Source organism: Poeciliopsis prolifica, unplaced genomic scaffold (assembly GCF_027474105.1).
Source record: "Poeciliopsis prolifica strain line A6 unplaced genomic scaffold, Auburn_PproV2 SCAFFOLD117, whole genome shotgun sequence".
NCBI lineage: Eukaryota > Metazoa > Chordata > Actinopteri > Cyprinodontiformes > Poeciliidae > Poeciliopsis > Poeciliopsis prolifica.
In genome coordinates this window covers 52,263-75,706 of record NW_026562492.1, presented here as the reverse complement: position 1 = coordinate 75,706, position 23,444 = coordinate 52,263, and the positions used below count along the sequence as shown (strand labels likewise).

The window sequence follows — 23,444 nt, the reverse complement described above, 5'->3', positions numbered from 1 at the left end:
TCAAAAGCAAGTTGCTGTTGCACCATTATACAAAAAGTTTTACCTCCTCTGAAGTGAAGGGGGAAGGACAGAGGTGATGTGACCTTTGACCAGTATTTCATGAATTGACTGCATTGCATTTAACAGCAGTGAAGAAACTTTTAATAGTATGCCATGATGTAGACTTATCAGACCAAAAAGTGGACATGAGTCAACATTAATTCCAAACATTGATTCAATATAAAATCAACACAAATATGCATGCAAATCCACATTCAGATAATGATTGAATCAACACTGATATGTCAGTTATGGATGAAACCTCAACGTTGATTCAACATGCAAGTCACCGACCACTTTCAGTATCATTTTAATGTCAGGCTTCAATATGGATCCAATGTTTCTGCCCGACTTTGTTTCAATGTTGATTCACTCATTTTCCTATCTGGGTTGTTTTTGTTCCAATTGACCTTTGGAAACTTGTTGAGAGGTTGAATTCTAATAAATATCTCTTCTTGTTTGATCCAATGTAAAATGTCCTGATGGGGCATTTATATCTTTACCTGTCTAGCCTTGTGCTCTTTGTGAATGTTGTCACTAAAAACACAAAGATGGTGTTTATAATAACTATTCCAAAGAGAGCACAAAACAAATCCAAAACATAAAGTGATAAATGCAACAATTTCCAACAGGAGGATGATCAAAAACAGCATAATCAGCAAACTGAAACACTAAAGTTTATTTAATATGACTACATAAGAATGAAATAAAGGAATTCAATTAAGTTTCACAAGAAGCCTCAAGAAAATATATCAAGAATTGAAGTTTAAAAAAAACATATTAAGAAGAAAGTTCTTGTTTATTTTTCTAAAAATGATCAGTGGGTAATTCTGGTATAAGTCCAGGGTCAATAATGGACCAAGACAGCAAGACAAGAGTCAACCCTTTCACATCTGCTGAAAGTAATCCTTTGGGGCAAATGTCACTACATCACAACTTAGACCTTTACAACTTAAGACTTATTAGGGAAGAAAGACACTTCCTTAAAAATAGAATTTGACATCAGGTAATCTTGAGGTAAGATAAACTGGCTACACTGCAAATTCACACCTTAAAAATGAAGTAGAGGCATTGACAGTGACTAGGCCCCTTCAAACTATATATGCACTCTTTATGGTGTTCCACTTGCAAATGATTTTGAGTCTGAGGCCTGAAATGGGCTGACAGAGTTGGTCTCCATGGTCAGGTAAACAAAAATCATGAATGTGGCCAAAATAGCAAACAGGGCCAGCTTTTTCCATAAAGTCACACTGCGCCGCACTGCTCTGGGTGGACCTGCAGATGGAGCTGTAGCAGAAAGCTTGGAGGAGGAGGAGGAACTAGAGGAGCTAAAAGATGTGAAGGAGGTGGCAGGATTCAAACTGGACACTCTGTTGACTGCATGGCTCCCTGTGTAGGAGTAGCTGCTGGTCTTTGTGGTCTTTGGAGACAGACAGGAATTCTCATCACTCCATAAGTCACTGGAGATTAGCGGCCGTCCAGCTGCTCCTCGGATGGGCTTTCGGCAGCTGGCACTGTGAAAAATAGAGATTAGAGTCAAGATTCTCATAAAAAACACAAATCAGGCCTAATTGAGTGTTGCTGAGCTACACTACAACTCTCACACTTGTATCGAGAAGAATTAAATCAGCTGACATTTGATAACAAAAAAATCATACTAGTAAAATGAAAATCAATAAAATATTAACCTCTGACTGCTTTGCTGTTATTGGTTCAAAGTCCCAAAACTAAAATAAGTGTGTAAAGGGAATTGGGTGTATGTGCCTCACTTTGGCACATTTGTAGAAGAGCAGAGAAGCAAAGGCAAAGACCTGAGCAAACAGCTTTTCTTTCACTAACCTGTTGGCTTGATGTTTCTGAGCCAACAGGTTATCGCCCCTGATCACAGGGGCGATAACAGGATGCTGAGACAGAAATGGCTCCAAATCTCCCAGACATGCAGCTTTCAGTTCATAACCATATCAAGTCGCTTATTTGTACATTTCAGCAACAGGCCAATTCAAAGTGCTTAATACAGTCAGTGTATCCAGGTAAACTCATATCTCATTGAAAAGAGAATATATTGTATTTCATTAACAATAATGAAATCATAAAGATTTCATTATTGGGCTGAGGTGTGCTCTCTTAAGTGTCATTATTAAGATACTACATCATCAACCAAACCACACAGACACATGTAAGGTCCATCATAAACAAAAACAGACAGAACAATAGCAAAAACACAATAAAAGTTAAATTTTCATCCACTGCCATATAAACTAAAGCGCCAGCGATTCCACAAACTATAGAAGAACCAAAGTGAGCTGTGAACAGGATTGGTGAAAGTCTGAATGCTCAGATTAACCTATACTGTACATAAGGTTTTCAAACATAGCAGCACAGGTGGGGACACTGACATTTATACTGACTGACTCCATCTCTGCCCCTTCAGTAGCATCCTGGTGCCTTCATTGACCTGGAGATTATGCACGCTACTTTTCCTGTTATGCCGCCACAGCCGGCCAGTAAACATTGGAGTACGATATCCTTTAAAGAGTGCAGTTTTGACATGGAGTGAGGATATAAAGAACTTTTGAAGAAGCATATTAGCTTGTACATATTGCATACAAAACTGCCTGTAAATGTCTCTATTATCAGACAGGTCATCGGTGATACAATGTCACTGTCTTGGAGGATGCTGCTGGAGTGAAGTCAAGGAAAGATAAATTAGCATCCACCCATGCATAATGCTGCATTATGGATACACTGTGTGCTGGATGATTGGCTTATTGGTCCACTTAGACTCCCTAGTGAATTGCTCTTGGATCGATGTGTTGGTGAGACACGTGGATCCATTACATCCCCGTACTCTTTTCTTTGCAGTTGCTATTTTTGGTTCTTAAATGACACTGATAAGGTGTATGTAAATGAGTTAGCTTATTATTACTGAAGTACTTTGCATTGACCATTTATGGTTGGATGTGTGGATTTAGAGGACAGAACTTGAGGCTGGACCTTACGTTTTGGTGTGTAAACATGGAGGTGTAGCTGTGATCTACAAAGGGGGAATTGCTGTCTGGGGTGCATGAATACGGTTTTATAAGTCTGGAGTTATTTGGCCATTTTCAGTTTTGGAAATATAGACACAAAGCATAGATAAAATGAAATGTTTTAGAAATGAGACCACTGGTTACCTGATTCCTGTTGGACTACTTAAATCAGGAAAAAGCTCCTTCAGAACATCTTTCTCCACTTTAAGTGTCTGATCATTGGAAGTGATTTTCTCAACCTGCACAGAGAAAGAGCAACAGTGAATGTCATCAGATTTTATGACTGTCACATCTGTCTCCACAGTCACATTGGCATACAGCAGAGTTCTAACAATACATAAATATTATGGTTTGGTACATTTCCCTGTTTTAAAGTCATAGCTTTATAAACTTTATGTATCCTGTAATCAAAAATAAATAAATAAAAAATTATCCGTCCGTCCGTCGGGTCGCGGGGGTAGCAGCTTCAGAAGGGAGGCCCAGACTTCCCTCTCCCCAGCCACTTCCTCCAGCTCCTCCGGGGGAATCCCAAGGCGTTCCCAAGCCAGCCGAGAGACATAGTCCCTCCAGCGTGTCCTGGGTCTTCCCCGGGGCCTCCTCCCGGTGGAACGTGCCCGAAACACCTCACCAGGGAGGCGTCCAGGAGGCATCCTGACCAGATGCCCGAGCCACCTCAACTGGCTCCTCTCGATGTGGAGGAGCAGCAGCTCTACTCTGAGTCCCTCCGGGATGACCGAGCTTCTCACCCTATCTCTAAGTCCACCCTACGGAGGAAACCCATTTCGGCCGCCTGTATCCGCGATCTTGTTCTTTCAGTCATTACCCAAAGCTCATGACCATAGATGAGGGTAGGAACGTAATTGACTGGTAAATCGAGAGCTTCGCTTTTTGACTCAGCTCTCTCTTCACCACGACGGACCGGTACAGCACCCGCTTCACAGCGGATGCTGCACCAATCCGCCAGTCGATCTCCCACTCCCTTCTTCCCTCATTCGTGACCAAGATCCTGAGATACTTGAACTCCTCCACTTGGGGCAGGACATCTCCCTCGACCCGGGGAAGGCACTCTACCCTTTTCCGGCTTAACACCATGGCCTCGGACTTGGAGGCACTGATACTCATCCCGGCCGCTTCACACTCGGCTGCGAACTGCTCCAGCGAGAGCTGCAGATCACGTCCCGATGAAGCCAACAGGACCACATCATCTGCAAAAAGCAGAGATGCAATCCTAAGGCCACCAAAACGGATCCCCTCAACAGCTTGGCTGCGCCTAGAAATTCTGTCCATAAAAGAAATGAACAGAATCGGTGACAAAGGGCAGCCCTGGCGCAGTCCAACCCTCACCGGGAACGAGCCTGACTTATTGCCAGCAATGCGGACCAGACTCTGATACTGGTCATACAGGGACCTGACAGCCTGTATCAAAGAGCCCGATACCCCACACTCTCGGAGAACCCCCACAGGGCACCCCAAGGGACATGGTCGAATGCCTTCTCCAAGTCCACAAAGCACATGTGGACTGGTTGGGTGAATTCCCATGCACCCTCCAGGATCTTGCTGAGGGTGTAGAGCTGGTCCAGTGTTCCACCACCAGGACGAAAACCACACTGCTCTTCCAAAATCCGAGGTTCGACTATCCGAACCTCGGATTTTGGAAGAGCAGTGTGAATTAATGAATTAATTTATTTTTAATTTGACATCAATAAATAAAATAATTAATTTCTGAAATCCATTTCCGTATGCGTCTTCTCAAACTCCCAGTTGGTTGAAGCAGATGGCCGTTTTTACTCTGCCAGATTCTGGTTCTGCTGGAGGTTTCTTCATTTTAAAGAGACGTTTTTCCTTTCCACTGTTGCTACATGTATTTTTGGTATGAGAAATTGTTGCTAAGTCAATATCACAATGCAAGTGATTGTCACTACATGCTGATCCAGGATCAGTAAAGGCTGCAGGTTAATGACTCCATCCCCTACAGGGTTTCATTAGATAGAAACTTTTTAATCTACTTTCAATAGAAAGTAGATTCAACTGAGCTTAATGCACCGTTTTATAACTAGGACCAATTGGGATGTATCTGAATTTAAATTATTATTTTTAGAAATGCACACTTTGTAAGTCAGTTGTATATTCATATGGCACATATATTGAGCAAATTTTCATTGCAAGGCTCTAATAATAAAATAAATGATAAAAAGTATCAATATAAACATACAATAAAAAGACTAATGGGAGTTTAGTAGTGTTATTGCATTAGGAATGAAGCTGTCATGGAATCCGTTTGTTCTGTGTTTGAAGTTGCTAAAACTTTTCCCTGAGGGCAGCAGGAAGATTTGACCACGGTGAGGATGGAAGGGTCTTTGTGATTGGTGGAGCCCTGGACAGGCAGCGACTGTGAGCGGTGTCAAGGATGGAAGGAAGCTCAGTAGCAAAGATTTTCTCAGCTGTCCTCACTGCTCTTTTCATGTGTTAAATGCTCCAAACCATACAGAGATGCTGATGGGCAGTTTGTTCTCTATTATCCCTCTGTAGAAAGAGGTGAGGATGAGAGGGGGGAGGTTTGATTTTCTCATCGGACATAAAAGTGCAGAGGTTGCTGAGCTTTCTTCACCAGACCAGAGGTTTGGAGGGAGCAGGTCAAAGTGTCCTGGTCGCTGCAGCATCATTGATGAAGGGAGAATGTGTGCCTTGGTTGATTTTTCCTGAAACTCAACAAAGCAAAATAAAAAATGTTTTGTTGACACACTGACCACATGTGTTGTACGTGGTCAGTGTGTTAGATTGCTTGCATCACACCAGTCCACCCGACGTTTCATCTCCTCTCTGTAGACCAGTTTGTTGTGTCCCTGATGAGACAAACCACTATAGAATCATCCACATACTAAATGATGTGCAAGTACCTTGTATGAGCATGGCAGGAGTGAATTCATATTCTGTGTTTTATTGAAGTCAGGAACCCTACGTGTTGACATTGAGCTGGGTGTGGCTGATCTCCAGCTTAAAAGAGGAAAGAATTTGCTTCCTTTGATAGCGATGAAGGAACCTAATGAAAAGCAGCTGCTGTTTCCTTTCCATCTGCTGCACTCACTGCCCATCTGCCTCACAGAGATAAAGAGCATTTTAAGTTCAATGATCATTACTATCAGGCAATAAATCAGAGACTGACTGGTGGCAGACATGTTGCTTGCCTGCTGTCAGGAGTTTCTGTGTTTGATGGCTTATTGAAGGTTTTAGTGACATAAATCTAAAACTATACAGAGGATCTCAAAGGTCTCCACACCCTGTGAAATACCAGGTTGCTATGGAAACATGCTTGATAATGTCTAAGTATTTTTCCACAACTGTGATATACATTACATCCCTGACTGCTCTTGTAAAACATAAATTTACTAAGTATATACAATTTTAGAATACTTCCGCTTACTTGAAGCCAGACTAATCATCAGTATGCTTCAAGTTAGTTAAAGATTATTTGACTTGAAGAATGTTATTTTGAAACCCCTAAGTCTGTGCTTTTGTAAGCTTTTTTGGTAAGGTAGTTTGTAATTCAATTGGAGAAAATCACAATTCCAAGTGTACCAAGTGTACTCTCAGGTGCTTTTGGAACAACTAGAGATATACTTTCTACATTTAAGTATACAGAGTTTATGTGATATAAACACGCTTAATGGTTCAAATTTCATAATATCTACGACTTACATGTGATCCTCTGTGTGAACTGCAAACACAGTAAAAATGTATGGGGACATTTTTCTGCCATAAGTCAGGAGCACACGTCTTCAGTCTGAAAGTAGGACTTCATGTCTTTGTTCTCTAACCTTATAATGCTTGTAATCAAAACTTTTGTACTCTTTCAAATATTCACTGCTATCTCAAACCTTTCTCCTCGTGCTCAAAACTTGTCTCTGCTCGCTTGCAAATTATTGTCTGTTCGCAATCAAAACAATAAAGTACAATTCCCTGGCAATGCGCAGTGAACGGCACAATAACGTCACATGTAATGAGTGTGCCAAGTACACATAGATGGTAATGATGGAGAATATTTGCCAATTTTATAGTCCGCCACGGTTGTTTTCTTTAGGGTTCATAATCGTGATGTTTGTCGAGTACAAATGATGTTCAGGTTGAAATGCAGCCTGGCCGTATAGACACAGGTCACATTTGAAAACATCAGAAACTAATCAGATTTAGGAACATATTTTCAAGTGGCTTGGGGAGCATTTGTCAAAGTTGGGTCTATGTTGTGATGCAAGACTCTCATGAAAAGATCAGATACAGGTTGCATAAAAGCAAACAAACAAATCTGATTGGGGCCACTTCAGGCTGCAGTGTAGCCTAAGACACCAGCTGGCAGCACTGGAGAAAGCAGTACTATTGAGGAATCACAGGTCTTCCCTGCAGCAGCTGTTCAGTTATGCAGAGTCAGATTTCTGAACCATCTTCTTACCGCCTGGTTCTGGCTGCTGCTGCTGGTGCTGCTCTGACTGCTCGCTGAGGACTTCCCTCTGCTCCTCACTTGTGTCTCCACCACTGGAACTGCTTCAGGTTCAATCACAGGTTCTGGTACTGCTATCACTACTGCAATACACAATAAAGTTCATTACAACTGTTCCACAACACATGTGTGTCCTTCCTTTGAGACAGACAAAAGGTTTAGATCTGTGTCAGTCTTCCACAGGACCAATTTAATTTGATTTATATTATTTGACTTCTAAAGGTAGATTCAGTCTGACTGTATTGAACCACTAGACATGACTCAGGGTATAACAAAGAAAGGCAATTGTCACCATTACTGTGACATTTGGTTTTGGATTTTGATTACTTTTGAAACAAAAGTAATCAAAATCCATCATTTTGATTTTGAAGTATGGATCCAACTAAGAATATCCCATTGGGTTTTTTGTCCCTTCAGTCCAAATCCTTTGGTTCTGAGTACTGGCCGATGAAAAGTCCTAATCCAATAATTCAAAATTACCTTTAGAAAGTTAGGTAGCGCGAAGACAGATAGAGTAGGTCCCTTATTTTTTGTTTTATTCTTTGCCTACTCTTGAAATACGAACCCATGCGTCCCTGCCTCCCACTTCCATCAGTACTACTGATAGATACTGTTATGTTCCCATTTGTGTTGAGAATAAATATTCATACACATCTTATCCTTGATCAGGATGTAATGCTCAATTCCAATCAAGTCCGAAACTACGTGATCATTCCCTTCTTTCCGGTCTCATAAAGAGATCGGAACATCCTGAAATTCATCAAATCAATACAATTTTGTGCCTGGATAGAGATCTTCATTCTGAAAAATGTTCAAGAATGCTTCGATCCCTGAGTCATGCACAATGAGTTCATATGTTTATACCGTCCTCAGTGTCGCTGTAGATCTCAGACTCAGAGTTGCCGTTGTGGTTGACCTGTATTTCTGTGGGAAACGACTGTGCAGGACTGTCGTCCAAGAACTTCTGCAGCTTCTTCTGATACAGTTCACGGGTTGAGTCTGGATAGAACAACACGGAAAGAAATGCATGGTAAAACCAGGACCGTCCTATAGAGGCCACACAAAGATGAGATGTATAAGAGGCGTTTCAACTTTCAGCACAAAAACAAGTCAGAGCAGCAATGGGCTCTGTTAAAGCATGATCAATTTTAAATGGTCCTAGTCAAATTCTGGGGGTGTCATTTGCAAAGCTTGCATATGCACAAAATGGGGCCTAAAACTTGCGAACGTTGTTTTCAGATGTATTAACACAGTACCTGTGTATATGCCTGTACTCATAAATATATGAACTTTCAAATGAACAAAAGTCTGTAAAGCAGTTTCAAACCTAAACCAAAGTCCACACAATATTTCAGTGTTTTCTCACAATCCTATTCATCTCCCCGATAATTTCCAGGTTGAGACGTACCCCAGTTTTATTTTATTTTATAATTTATACCACAGATTAAGCACTAAATATGGCAAAGTGTGAAGTGTTCACAGTGATGTAAACACTTAAATACATCTATGTGTAACGTTGTGCAATGAACGCATTGCAGCCATTGTAAATGGAAGAATCAAGAAGGAACAAGTTTCCAGGAATCCCCAACATCTTCTGGCTCATGATGACTGGCTGATTGCTGACTCAACCTCTATGGAGCAGTGGCCCTCAAATGGCGGCACAGGGCCCACATCCAGCCCACGAGCCATCTATTTCTGGGCTTCTGGCTATCTACTTCCTGTCTGCAGTTTGTGGTCAGTTCAGATCCTGATACAGAAAAGATGATGAATGTTGATCCATTCTGGATTTTCCAGGTCTGAAACGCCACCACTCTGTCACTTCAGTTTGGTTTGAACGTCCTAAAGATGTAACATCAATCTGTTGACAGGTTGTCAATGGGTCAGACAGTTAAACGCATCGGCCAAAACGGCTTTTAGAAAAAGAAGTTTGCTGTTAGCTAATTTTGGGTAAGTTTGGCATACACCAACTTCAAAAGTAAAACTAAGGTGGACAACAAAAAGTTTAACCCTCTAAGGCAAAGCTCAGGAGGAACGCAGCACATGTCTGATAGCAGGGGGGTGAGACAGGGGGGTTTAGTACTGATAGACCAGATTTATTTATTCTCCCACCAACCAGCACAAGACCAATACCTAAAAAGGAACAATATCCTGTAAAATAAACTTTTCTGAGCTTTACATCATGTTATAATGTTATTCCTTCATCAAAAACATACCTGGAATGTTGCCACCGGAACCACATCGATCAAATACAGCTGTTCTGGGGTTCTTGGCAACCATCTCCCAACAGCGTGATTTAGCAGACTGCTATGTATTAACACAGTACACATCTTATCCTTGATCAGGATGTAATGCTCAATTCCAATCAAGTCCGAAACTACGTGATCATTCCTGATTTCCGGTCTCATAAAGAGATCGGAACATCCTGCAATTCATCAAATCAATACAATTTTGTGCCTGGATAGAGATCTTCATTCTGAAAAATGTTCAAGAATGCTTCGATCCCTGAGTCATGCACAATGAGTTCATATGTTTATACCGTCCTCAGTGTCGCTGTAGATCTCAGACTCAGAGTTGCCGTTGTGGTTGACCTGTATTTCTGTGGGAAACGACTGTGCCTAACCCTACCCTAACCCTGTTTGAATTAATGATAGTGAAAAGTGAACTCTCTGAAGCCATTTTAAGGAACAATGCTAGTCTCTACATGAGTTTATGGTGTCTTACTGTGCTGAGCGCAGCAGTGCCTATTGGGGCCTCAAATACTCATGCACTATTTCACTATAACCTGCAGGGGGCAGTGGCTAATCCCGTTCCCAAATCTACAGATCTCAGAGGAGGTGTGCTTTAATATGAGGCATCCCTCCCATTAAGGGTGTGTAAACTTGAATCACATGACTGTGGCTACAAAAACAACTCTTTCCTATGTTTTGACTCGTGCATCACCCACAGCAGACATTTTATTCTGTGCAAAGAGCAGCTGGAAGAAGCACTCACCTACAACTGGCCCCACTTTCATCCCATGCTTTTGCAATTCGTCCCTCAGGCTCTCGTCAGTAAGTGATGTGATGTCAACTTGCTCCACATGATGTTTGTTTGATTTCGTGGCGGCTTTCTGTGGCACAGAAGCAGACAGTTAAAACTCAAACTTAATGCAATCCTGCACAAGTTTATTTTCATTCACAAGTCACTCCTCAGCCTCACTGAATGGCATGATTGAAACAGCAACTATTGTTGCAACTCATCCAAAAATATTCAGATATTTTAAAATAAATATTTAAAAATGGTTGCAAAAGAACACCTTGCTTTCGCAGAACCAAAATAGATTAATTAAGTTTAGTAATTTTTGATCAAGAGTTGTCAGTTTAATAAATTCTTCTTTTTACTTCTGGTTAAGAAATGTCCAGATGTTTTTTGTTTTGGTTTTTGTTTTCCACAGACATATTCCTGATGGACAACTGGATGTAGTCCAGTACAGTTCTTGTGACTATCTCCAATTCCTGGTGTTCAAATAAGTCCCCCTCTGGCTGAAACTGTCCTGCAGTTTGAGTTCATTCTGAGGCCTGGTTGGAACCATCCTTTTGGTGGCCCTGGCTCTGCGTCTGAGGGGATGTAGGTTGAGGACAGTAGGAGAGACAGATGGTCTGACTGGCCGAGGTGAGGGAGGATTTGTGGCTCTGTACGCATGCCTGATGTAAACATGATCTCTTCCCTTGTAGACCATTCCACCTGCTGGTATAGCTTTAGCGCAGTCTTCAAGCTGGAATGTTAAAGTCTCCTGCAATTATGTGTACACCTTTGGGTGGTCTAAACCACAAAGCTCCGTTTTTTTGCATGACTCTTTAACCGGATGTGCTGCAAAAGTGGTGATGTTTGGCACACTTGGCAGGTGTGTGTTTTTATTTTACATTTTGAAGGTTCAGTGATCTCGTGCAAGATGACCCAGTAATGTGGCTTAAAGGTGGTGAACTCACAGCTTCCCCTTTCTCTCTGCTAGACTATAGCTAGTTCTCCAGATCGAAGCTAACTAGCTCAGGATAGTTAGCATGGCTATCAATAATGGCGGGTAAATGGTTTTCATACTAACACTTGGTCCAAACTTAGTTAATTCACAGATTTGCTAGCTCTCTGCCATCCGACAGAAACCCAATGCAGAAAGGACCTGGTTGTATTCTCCTCTCCCAGAACTGACAGAACAACTCACTGATGAAATTCTTTTCCCTTTTGAATTTCTCGATGTTCACAAAGGTGCGACTGCTTTGTTGAGGTCTAGCAGAATTTTAACATTCTGAACCTGTTGTGGAGCGTAAATCTGTCCATCTTAGTCATTAATTTAAATACACCCAAACCTATTAACTTCAGAGCATACTCCTCTAACGTTTACTGAAAAAACTTTGCTACACTTGAATCATTCAGTAGCAGTCCCTCCACTGTTTGATGGGATGCGCAGAAAAAAAGCAGCAAAACACTGACTGTAATTCAGTGAAGTGTGGCTAACCGCCAGAAATGAGAGGAAAGCCGAAGAGAAAATGCTCTGTGTCAAAGAGGAGTGAAGCTGTGGTTCCGTCTGTGTGAAATGGGTGGAGATGTTCTTCCTACGCGAAATCTGATCTCATGTTTTATGATCACAGCAGTCTTTTCTCGAGTGAAACTTTGTGCTCCCTCCTCTGCAGCTACACCCAGCTCCAATGAAGTAATATTTCTCTTTATTATCAGCTTATAGAAAGTAGTCAAATGTGCAGCATGCCAGGACTTGTGGTTTTACGCTGAACTGCTTGGCAGAGTAACAATGGACTGTGTAGCTCTCCGTCACCAAGATGGAAAATATTTTCATTATTGCCATTACATATTCCTCATATTTTACAGTATGCACTTGCATGTAAACACTAGGTTTCACAACACATTGCAAATAAAATCCAACATAAGGCTGGTCTTTAACTTTTAACCACATGCACAAAGAGTTCCCTCAGTAAAGAGGCTTGCCTTAGCAGTTGTAATAGGATCTGTGATTGCTTTATTTGAAACCAAATCTTCCCTTTGTCTTCCCACATGCATGTCATGCCATAAAGTCAATATAAGATTTCCCTTTTTGTTCTAACTAGTCGTAATTCTAATTAAAGATTGAATGACACTATAATGCAAGATACCTTCGATGTACTGTAGATAGGAGTCTATAAGATTCAATTAGTGCAAATTGAATTACAGATATATTGAAAGCAAATAATGACAAGGCAAAACTAGCTTAGATATTTACAACTATACTGTTGTAAATATTCCTTTTAAGATATCTCCAAATAAATTAGAAATATCTTAAACGTTTTTTTAATCTAAACATTTCCTGCATTTTAGATATCGTTAACGTGCTGACCAGTCAGAATAACATAATATTGTGCTTTTGGTTTCCGGTGTGATGGAGGCGTGTGAGTAGTTGAAGACACTTGACAAGAAAGAAGTGTCTCTTGCATGAACTTTACTTCTTCCAGCACAGGTGAGTTACAACGACATCTGAGTTGTTCTCAAAGAGGAACTGAGTGGCCTTTCGCTCTGGCACAGAGAGCATTCAGCGGGCAATGAGCGGTGAGTGCCATTACCAACAACAGAAAAGAACCAATCAGCTGCTAGATACTGGTTGCTCTGGTAACCACCGGCTGTCAGGAGCAGGCTTGGAAAACTAAAATAAAAAATACAAAACCAAGCTTAAGATCTAATAAAGTTTAACCTTCCTTACAATAACTTATATCTTGAAGAAGTATTTTGTCTAATCCCAGAGTGTATCAATTTAGAAATTTCAATGAGAAACTGAAAATTAAAATAATAATCATAAAAAAAAAGAATTTTTTTTTGAATTCGCTCTGCTGGGTTTTCTTAAATAGAAACTTTTTAAAACTGTTTGACTAATTAGTTGAGCTTACTGTACTGTTTGATGACTAGGATGTGTGTGATTGAATTGAAATGATTTTTGTCAAGAGTGTTGAGACAACTTGCTGTGAAAAGGCACTATAGAATCAGAATTTCTTGAGCATATGGATGGAGCCAAATACAGGACAATGGAAGAAAACTTGGAGTCTGAAAAAAACTTGAGACTGAGGAAGAGCTGTTTTGCAGAGAAGAACAGAGGAACTTTAAACAACTAAAAGTCCAAAGCTGGTAGAGACAAACCCTAAAGACTAGTAGCTGGAATTGCAGCAAACAGTGGGTCCACAAAGTTCTGACTCAGGGAGACTGAATATTTTTGCACATCACACTTTTTAGTTTATTTGTAGGACGTGCTTTGAATCATGTGTGATTTTTTTCTACCTCACAACTGTATTCCACTTTGTGTTCTTTCACATTAAATTCCAATAGAATATCTTTGTTTGCATAATGTGACTAAATGTGGAACATTTCAAGAGGCATGTAACTTCATTTATTTCACATTGTAAAATAATCGTTAGAAATAGTGTACACTGTACAGTGTGCAATAATTTGCAAGATTAAAAAAAATCTAGCTTCTTGTAAACTTGAATTCCATTATTCATGCCTGAGCAGAAACATGTCTACTCTCTTACTTCAAATGGCTTCATTATATAAACGTATTACCAGTAAAGAATCTGTATTTTTCTGTTTACTTGTAACTTATAAATCCTTATTCACATTGAAGTATGGAGTATAAGAGCTGGATTATTGTCCCACCCTCTAGCATTCCTCTGAAAGTACACCTTTATATGGTTGTCGTTACTTCATATCCTGAACAACTGACAGAGGCAATAAATCCTTTTTGAGCATTCTGCTGTTTCCACACTGCTGTGTTGTCAGCTGGTGAAACCTGTCTGGTCTGTAATGTTCAGCTCATCTTCTACCAACCTTTTGGTTGGCAGGTAAAAAAAAAAAAAATCTGCAACATGATTCATCGGGAGCAACATGTAAGCAGACAAAAAGCTTACATGCTGAATTCTGTGGATTCTTTCCTAATCCTGCAGGATACTAGTAAGATTTCAAGCTAGGAGTGTATTTTGTTTTCAAACTTTTAGCCATTTTATTTATGAAGAATTCTTAAAAAATTATATAAAGTGGCTTCACATGCAAAAAATCTTCTGCTGAGAACACTTAACAGTTTGAGAGGTGCATTTGTAATTCCCACCAGTGCAGAGCTTGATCAACAACAGCAACAAGTGGCTCTTAGAACAGCTGCTAAACAATCAGGTAAAGATTTTTAGACAATAGCAAGTAGGGCATTTCCAGGAAAACGAAAATAAAGAATATCCTGAAATTTTACATAAAATGCAAGTATCAACATCAAAACAAGGGTTCAGATTATTTTCTCCTTTAGGTATTTAAAAATCCTTTATCCTAAAAAGAAAATGTGAACCCTTTCATTTGGAAAATTAATTTCCCATTCCTCCCTGCCAAATGTAAACCCTAGGGAGGCTCATTTCATAAATATACAGTAGCAACTTTGGACTTAGAAATTTTATTTACTGAGAAGCTCATTTGAACTTGTATTTGTGGAATTCAAGCAGTCTGTGCCTGCAGGGGGTCAGTGCAAGTTCCAAAAACAACTCAACAACTCTGAGAAACGGCATCAAAGTTACACAGGTGCATGAAAATATGTTACTGATCAAATCAATTTTTATTAGTATAGCACATTTCAGCAGCAAGTCATTTCAAAGTGCTCTACATCATAAACACAAAAACACAAAGTCATGCATCATGGAATAAACAATACATTACATACATATTACATTTCAAATACAACTCTAAACAGGTGTGTTTTTAGTTTAGATTTAAAGGAAGTCAGGGTTTCTGCTGTTTTACAGTTTTCTGGAAGTTTGTTCCAAATTTGTTGTGCATAGATGCTGAAAGCTGCTTCTCCTCATTTGGTTCTGGTTCTGGGGATGCAGAGCAGAACCAGAACCAGAACCTGAGAGTCTGGAAGGTTGACACACAACAGCAGATCTTTAAACCATTCAGTGATTTATAAACTAACAACAGTATTTTAAAATCTATTCTTTGAGCTACAGGGAGCCAGTGGAGGGACTTTAAAACTGCTGTTATGTCTCTATCTTCCTGGTTTTAGTGAGAACAGGAGCAGCAGCTTCTGGATCAGCTGCAGCTGGAGGATTGATTTGTTGGACAGGCCTGTGAAGACACTGTTGCAATAATCAATGAGACTAAAGATAAACGCATGAATGAGTTTCTCTAGATCTGGCTGAGACATTAGTCCTCTAATCCTGGAGATGTTCTTCAGGTGATAGAAGGCCGACTTTGTAATCGTCTTTATGTGGCTCTGAAGGTTCAGGTCAGAGTCCATCACTACTCCCAGGTTTCGGGCCTGATCGCTAGTTTTTAGTTGTAGTAACTGAAGCTGTGCATTGACTTTAGATCGTTCCTCTTTAGGTCCAAAAATAATGACTTCAGTTTTGTTTTTGTTCAGCTGGAGAAAGTTTTGGCACATCCACACATTTATCTGTTCTAAGCATTTATTCAGTGATTGGATGGGGTCAAAGGTCACCTGGTGACACCATAATGTAGCTAATATTATTTCCAGTATTTCCTTTATTAGTGTTAAAGGAGAACTGGAGCAGGAAGAAGTCATTTTATGAAGCATCTCTCACCCCTGACAGAAATATTATCTTCAATGGTAAGATTCAGTATTTCTCTGTATATGTAGCTGATTTTAAATTACTTCTAAATCCACCATTGACACAATTAGCTAAGAGTAGAGAAGGACTCACTTGCAAAAACTTATGATAGAGACTTTTTAAGTAAAATTTAGAATAGTATCAAATGCAAAGCAGCTGATTTTGTTACACAAAGAGAGAGACAGGTTTGACTCAGTAAAGCACTGCAGCATCTGCAAGTGCATTCTTCTAACAATGAACCTAAAAGTTTTCAGAAATAAAAATGTCATTCAAGTCCAGATTCATTCAATCTGACCTCCTCTCTCATGTTGAACTAACCCATGCAAAATTCTTCTAACAAATCCTGCTGTGTAATTTGTTGTTGAAATAGTTTCACTGCTACCACATTTTAAATAGAGTAAATTAAAAGTGCAACCACTTCTATTTTTAAAGTAACTTACCCTAACCCTAACACTAATGAATCCTCGGTTCATTAGTGTCCTAATGACATCAGCACAAAATCAGGAGTTTATGTTTCTTTACAAAAAGTTTACATTTTGTGAAATCCTGCCTTGAAAAGTAAACGTCATTACCTAGTCCTGATGTCATTGTCCGCAGCTGGATGGGATGTTTTGAACTGGCAGCTGCAGCTGTGTTATGACTTCCAGCTTCACTGAAACTGAGACTCAAGTGGGAAAGCTCCGGGGGAAGAGAAACCTGAACAGCGCCAGTTTGATCAAATCTGTGGCCATTAAGTAAGTGATTTAGTTAGATCATAAGCTCAATCAGAGGCTTGCTGTGTCTAACCAACCATCCGACATCAGGAGGCGGGGCGCAGCTGGAGGCTGGATGGGAAGAAATGGAAAAAACTTTTTGTCCCGCAAAGAAAAACTAGTTTAGGAATACCGTCAAGCTGATCTATAATCTATAAAACAATAATACAAACTGCACTAAACGTTTTCACTTCGCAGTTCCACCAGAAGCGGTGAATATCTGAATATCAGCACGGTAAAAAGAAAAGTACAAGAGGCAGCTGGTTGACTGACACGGAGAACAAGGCTTACCCTTCCGGAAGAGCGGCTTCGATTGGAGGCCACGACAGGCGGCAGCTCCTCGTCACTGGAGAACGCATCCAGAACTACGTTCTTCTCGTTCTGGACCGTCAGGTTCTTTAGATAAAGCTGCACATACACATCCTTGGTCGGGTTGCCGCTCGGTAGTTCCACATTGTGAGCAACAAGCTCGCTCTTTAGCTTGTCTTTGGTGAGCACAGACGGGTCGTCCAGGTACTCCGGCATGTCGAGCTTAAGATGAAGGCAGAGGAGCCACAGAGCCTGAATAAATTAGCTTGGCGACGACACCGAAACCGGAGCGAATAAGACGCATATGGCTGAAACCTGGAGGCTCCAGGGCCAGAGCTCGAGGCTGGAGAACTTAATCCACGCCCTCCTGAGACCTGACTTTTCAAAATAAAACTCACATCACACGTCATCATAACACAACCTGCTATTCCTTTTCCCTGGTGACCAAATGACTGATTTAATTGCTTCTGAAATCAGAATGTGGTCTCTCTCTCTTTTTCTCGCTCTCTTTCTTTCTTTTTCTCTCTCTTTCTCTCGCTCTCTTTCTTTCTCTCTATTTCTCTTTCTCTCTTTTTCTCGCTCTCTTTCTTTCTTTCTCCCTCTCTCTCTCTTTCTCAAGCAAGTTTTAGAAATCTTCAATCCCTCTTGGCAATGAAAAGAGATATCTAAAAGAGATAGGCCTAATCTTAAACATTCATCTGTGTATATACACATTCACAACACAATATATTTCGAATTAAGCACGTGCTTAATTTGAAATATTTACAGTTGCAGTGAAATATTGAGCAGAAAATTTCCAGGCTCAAATTGTCATAAAAGGAACTTTGGCGACATCTTGTGATCAGATTACGACACGGAATAAATGCAAATAGCCGTTTATTTCCTGCTGAAATCTTCGTTCTCTGCCACATGAAGCTAATCTAATCTTGAGGAGTTGATGGCCTAACTTCCTCGTATGTCATCACCTTTGCAGAATAACTGTCCCCCTTCCAACAGCATGCATTCTCAGTCAGAATGTATTGATAATCAAACTCCTCGTCCTTTTTCCTGGATTGGCCATTGCCTCCCTGCGCAATTCCGCTCTGTTCAAATCTCATTTAGTCTGAGCTTTCAGTTTACTTGGATCACTGGAGAAACCATGAACGATTATGTTAATTTTCTGCTCTGTTTTAGAATTGTAGTCTGTCTGTAGTTTTTGCAATGGAGGCGGTGGAAGTGAACAAAGCCGTTCAGTCCATGTTCAAAATAAAAAGTTTATCATTCCCATACCACCAAGGGAATATGCTTTTGTTTTTGATGCTATCCAGTCTGGTGTTATAATATTTCTTAAATCCTCTGTAACTTCTGTCTGTACCTCCACTAAGTCTGAATCTTCCTGTCACCAACATTGGCTAAATTTGCTTCTACATTTTTTCGCTAACAGCAAAAAACAACTGTGAAATAGATGCCTTATTAATGGTATCTAATCTAAATGTAAGCTCTTAGACTTCAGAACTGAATTGGAAGAAAATCTGGTGTCTTCCCTCTAAATATTTGATCAATCAATCAATCAAATCAATCAAATTTTATTTGTATAGCACATTTCAGCAGCAAGGCATTTCAAAGTGCTTCACATCATAAACACAAAAACACAAAGTCATGCAACATAGAATAAACAATACATTAAGTCAAGTTCCATCACTACATTTTGAATTGATTACATTTCAAAAACAACTCTAAACAGGTGTGTTTTTAGTTTAGATTTAAAGGAAGTCAGGGTTTCTGCTGTTTTACAGTTTTCTGGAAGTTTGTTCCAAATTTGTTGTGCATAGATGCTGAAAGCTGCTTTTCCTCTCTTGGTTCTGGTTCTGGGGATGCAGAGCAGAACCAGAACCAGAACCTGAGAGTCTGGAAGGTTGACACAACAACAGCAGATCTTTGATGTATTGTGGTGCTAAACCGTTCAGTGATTTGTAAACCAACAACAGTATTTTAAAATCTATTCTTTGAGCTACAGGGAGCCAGTGGAGGGACTTTAAAACTGCTGTTATGTCTCTATCTTCCTGCTTGTAGTGAGAACAGGAGCAGCAGCTTCTGGATCAGCTGCAGCTGGAGGATTGATTTGTTGGACAGGCCTGTGAAGACGCTGTTACAATAATCAATGTGACTAAAGATAAACGCATGAATGAGTTTCTCTAGATCTGGCTGAGACATTAGTCCTCTAATCCTGGAGACGTTCTTCAGGTGATAGAAGGCCGACTTTGTAACTGTCTTTATATGGCTCTGAAGGTTCAGGTCCGAGTCCATCACTACTCCCAGGTTTCGGGCCTGATCGCTAGTTTTTAGTTGTAATAACTGAAGCTGTGCATTGACTTTAGATCGTTCCTCTTTAGGTCCAAAAATAATGACTTCAGTTTTGTTTTTGTTCAGCTGGAGAAAGTTTTGGCACATCCACACATTTATCTGTTCTAAGCATTTATTCAGTGATTGGATGGGGTCAAAGGTCACCTGGTGACATCAAAATGTAGAGCTGTGTATGATCTGCATATGTGGTGGCATGGTGTTTCACCCTCCTCACTCTGCATACCAGGTGCAACGAGAAGCTCACTGTTGATTGGTGGGCGGGGCAGGTGCCTTTATAGCCAGGCAGGCCGCTGCAAGGTGTGTGTGTCTTTGTCTCCCCTGCTACATGCTGGCTGGCTGAGTGGCCTGTGGGTTTGATCGGCTTACTGGAAATCCAATGTTTTTGCTGGTGTGGCATTGGCGGTTGCAGCTGGAGATTGTTGCGGCGTGTGGCTTCCATCTAGTCCTCACTTGTTGGTCCGCTTCCTCTCTGGGAAACTGTGCTTCCACTCCTGGGCACCGGAGTGCTGTGGGCATTGCAGCGCTTTGGACGCTCTGCTGTCTTGTCCTGTCAGTGTGGTGTGAGCAGTTCAGAACGGAACCTGCTGCTATTCTGGATATGTGGGCGTGACTCCTTCGTCCCTGTTGTGAGCGGCTTCTGAAATCGGACATCAGCAATTATTCCATTGTTTAAAGTGTTTTGTTTGTTTGCAGTCCGTGCTTATTTGTTATTGGATCTATTATTCTTTTGTTTTCTTTTTTTTGCATGGCATGTTTTGTTTGTTCATTTATTTCTTTTGGAATGATTTAAATTGTCTTTATTTCACAGAATCCCTTCCCCTTCCAGGGACCAAGTAGTATGCCTGAAATGTGTTTTTAAAAAGAGAAGTGTTTTAAAGAAATTGTTTAATAAACTATTATATTTTAATCAGTGTTCTGGTGCGTCCTATAAATAAAAGGAACCCTGCCCCTCGGTCGGGTCACACATAGTTATGGTGGCTAATATTATTTCCTGTTATAACCTGAGCTAGTGGGAGAATATAATTATTGAATAAGAGGGGTCCTAGAATTGAACCTTGGGGTATCCCACATGTGACCTTTGACCTCTTTGATGAGAAGTTTCCAATTGAAACAAAGAAATTCCTGTTCTTTATGTAAGATTCAACCAGTCGAGCACCGAACCAGAGAGTCCAACCCAACTCTCCAGTCGATTCAGTAAAATGTCAAAAGCTGCACTGAGGTCCAACAGAATCAGCACTGTGGTTCTCCCACAGTCCGTATTTATATGAATATCATTGAATACTTTGACTAGGCCAGTCTCCGTGCTGTGGTGAGCACAAAAACCAGACTGGAAAGTGTCAAAGCAGTTGGTCATCATGAGGAAACAATTTAATTGTTTTCACAGTTTTTTCAATAACTTTGCTGATGAATGGGAGGTCAGAGGTCAGAGATCGGCCTGTAATTCTGCAGTAGTGATTTGTCCAGATTGTTCTTTTTTAACAGTGGTTTAATAACTGCCGTTTTCAAGGCCTGGGGGAAAACGCCTGATGTGAGTGATGAGTTACAATTTGGATCAGATCAGTTGCAATAACAGGCAGGACTTTCTTAAAGACATGTGTGGGTAGGACATCCAGACAGCAGGAGCTTGAACTTAATTGACTTATAATTTCTTCTAGGGTTTTATAATGAAGTAGTTGAAAATGGGTCATTTTTCCTGTATTTGTTTTGTTTTGGTACAGCAATGGTTCTGGCTTTAGAGTTGATGTGCAGATTAATCCTCTGATTTTTTTGAATTTTCTCTGAAAAGAAGCTGGAAAACTTGTTCCATCAGCATTAGATTGGATTCATGTGGTAACGTCACAGGAGGGTTTGTGAGCCTGTCAACTGTTGCAAATAAAGCTCCAGCATTGTTCATGTTTTTGTTAATAACATCTGCAAAGAAAGCCTCCCTTGCATGTTTTAGTGTTAGTGATAGTTACGTAGTCTTTCTTTATAGATGTCATTATGAACGTGAAGTTGAGTTTTTACGCCATTTTGGTTTTGCCCTGCGACAAACAGTTATGTACTCACAACTGTTTGTGCTTTTCTCCATGGAGATTTCTTCCTACCAGACACAACCTTTACTTTAATTGGGCCAATAGAATCAATGTTATATGAAACTTTAGACTGAAAATCATCTACCAACTTATCTACATCATTACAGCTTAAGGGTGAGGAGGAAGAGTAGATTTGATTAAATGCTTGTTTTCTGTAAAAGAACGTTTTGTGACAGCAGCTGTTTGTCCAAGCGGGTCAAAGAATAAAGAACTTTCATAGATAACAGCAAAGTGATCTGACAGGGCGATTGAGACATAAATTTCACACCCTTACTGATAACCAGTCCAGTGTGTGTCCTTGAGTGTGTGTTGCTTGTTTGACATGTTGTGTTAAACCAAAATTTTCTAAAATATTAAAAGCTTTTTTGCCCCTCTGTCTTGGGGTTTGTCCACACGAAAAAACCTAACCCTAACCTCAGACTGAAAAAAGGTTTTCAGTCTGAGGTTCCTTTAGGCAGGGGATCAGTCTGAGGTTCGAATTAGGACCGCTGTGTTTCATATTTCTGTTTTTTGTCAATTTTCTTGTTGTGATCCGGAGAGGTAATGTCTTGTTCTGCAGGACATTATCAAAGTCAAAGTATCTTTTAAGACAATCCTTGCAAATTTTTTCTGCAATGATAAACAAACATTGACACAAACCGCTTATTCTATATAAAAAAATTTTAAGAGCTCTGTCTCATGTATTTTCTGGAAAGACATTTGCACATTTATTTCACAAAACATTGTCGCCAACTTCCCCCTCACTTATACAAGTATGTTGTTTGGATTCTTCTCTTATACTAACAAGTGTTGAAATAAGAATTTTAAAGTAGCACAATAGTACATAAGTTAACTTTTAGGTTAAGATAAACTTAGATACAGATCCAAACTGGGACAGCTGGTGACTCTCAGAACTTACAGAAATTCCTAATCAGAAAGCAGTCTTAGACTCCTTGAATCTCTTTAGATGGGGAGTCTGTCTGCCAGGCAATTAACAAATTCCTGAGCATGGTTCAAAAGTTCACTAGGATCTTAAAACTTTTTATAAATAATTTTATCTATATTAGAATTAACTATATTTCTTTAAGCATGTTTTTAATTAGTTACTTATTAGATCCAAACTTATAGTCATTATTTAGCATTACATTGTGTGCAAGCTTGGTTAAAAATACAAACTACTTTCTTGTGGAAACATTTTGAGGCACAGATAGCTGCAGCTGCAATCATATATCAAACTGGACAGCGGCTGGTACGAGAAGGGTTTGCCATATATCTGCCTTTGGGGCTCTTTAGCAGGAGGTAATAAAATTAACATTAAGACAGCCCACACAAAGGAAAAGAACACACCTCCTAATACATATATTTAAATGAGGAGAATACGCAGTCTATAAAAAATGGTTCGTTTCACAGCAGAAGTTGGAATCTCTTTGTGCTGAGTGAGAGTTTCCCGGAGGATGCATCTTCTGTCTTTTTTTACTCAGTTCTTTGTCTCTGTTTTGTAATGTCTTGGACTTTTGATAATCTAGGTGAGATGCTTATTGTAAACATTCTTTGCATTGAATTTCTCTGGATAAAACTCTGAATATCTGAAGTCTGACGTCGTATGATTGCTCTTTTCTCTCTGCACACTTACACAGACACAGGAATTCGGGACAAAGAATTAATTAACGAGCTAAATCAAGTTATTCCTCTTTTTAATTCTTATCACAAGCTAAATTCATTAATTGTAAAATATCATATGCATGAATAAAAAAAATGAAGTAACAAACCTTCCTTCTAAATATTCAAAGATTTATTCAAATAATATATTA

At 40.0% G+C, this 23,444-nt stretch overlaps 1 protein-coding gene across 1 annotated transcript; it reads right to left on the bottom strand.

The window, feature by feature from the left end:
- Positions 1 to 118: 118 nt before the first annotated feature.
- Positions 119 to 17,614, bottom strand: tmpoa (thymopoietin a). Its single transcript, XM_055024232.1, has 6 exons — positions 17,219 to 17,614; positions 10,552 to 10,669; positions 8,425 to 8,559; positions 7,513 to 7,643; positions 3,213 to 3,307; positions 119 to 1,553 (listed from the first exon to the last, which is right to left on the bottom strand). Exons 1-6 carry the CDS (start codon positions 17,450 to 17,452, stop codon positions 1,151 to 1,153), a joined length of 1,116 nt encoding a protein of 371 aa, XP_054880207.1. The 5' UTR covers positions 17,453 to 17,614; the 3' UTR covers positions 119 to 1,150.
- Positions 17,615 to 23,444: the final 5,830 nt, after the last annotated feature.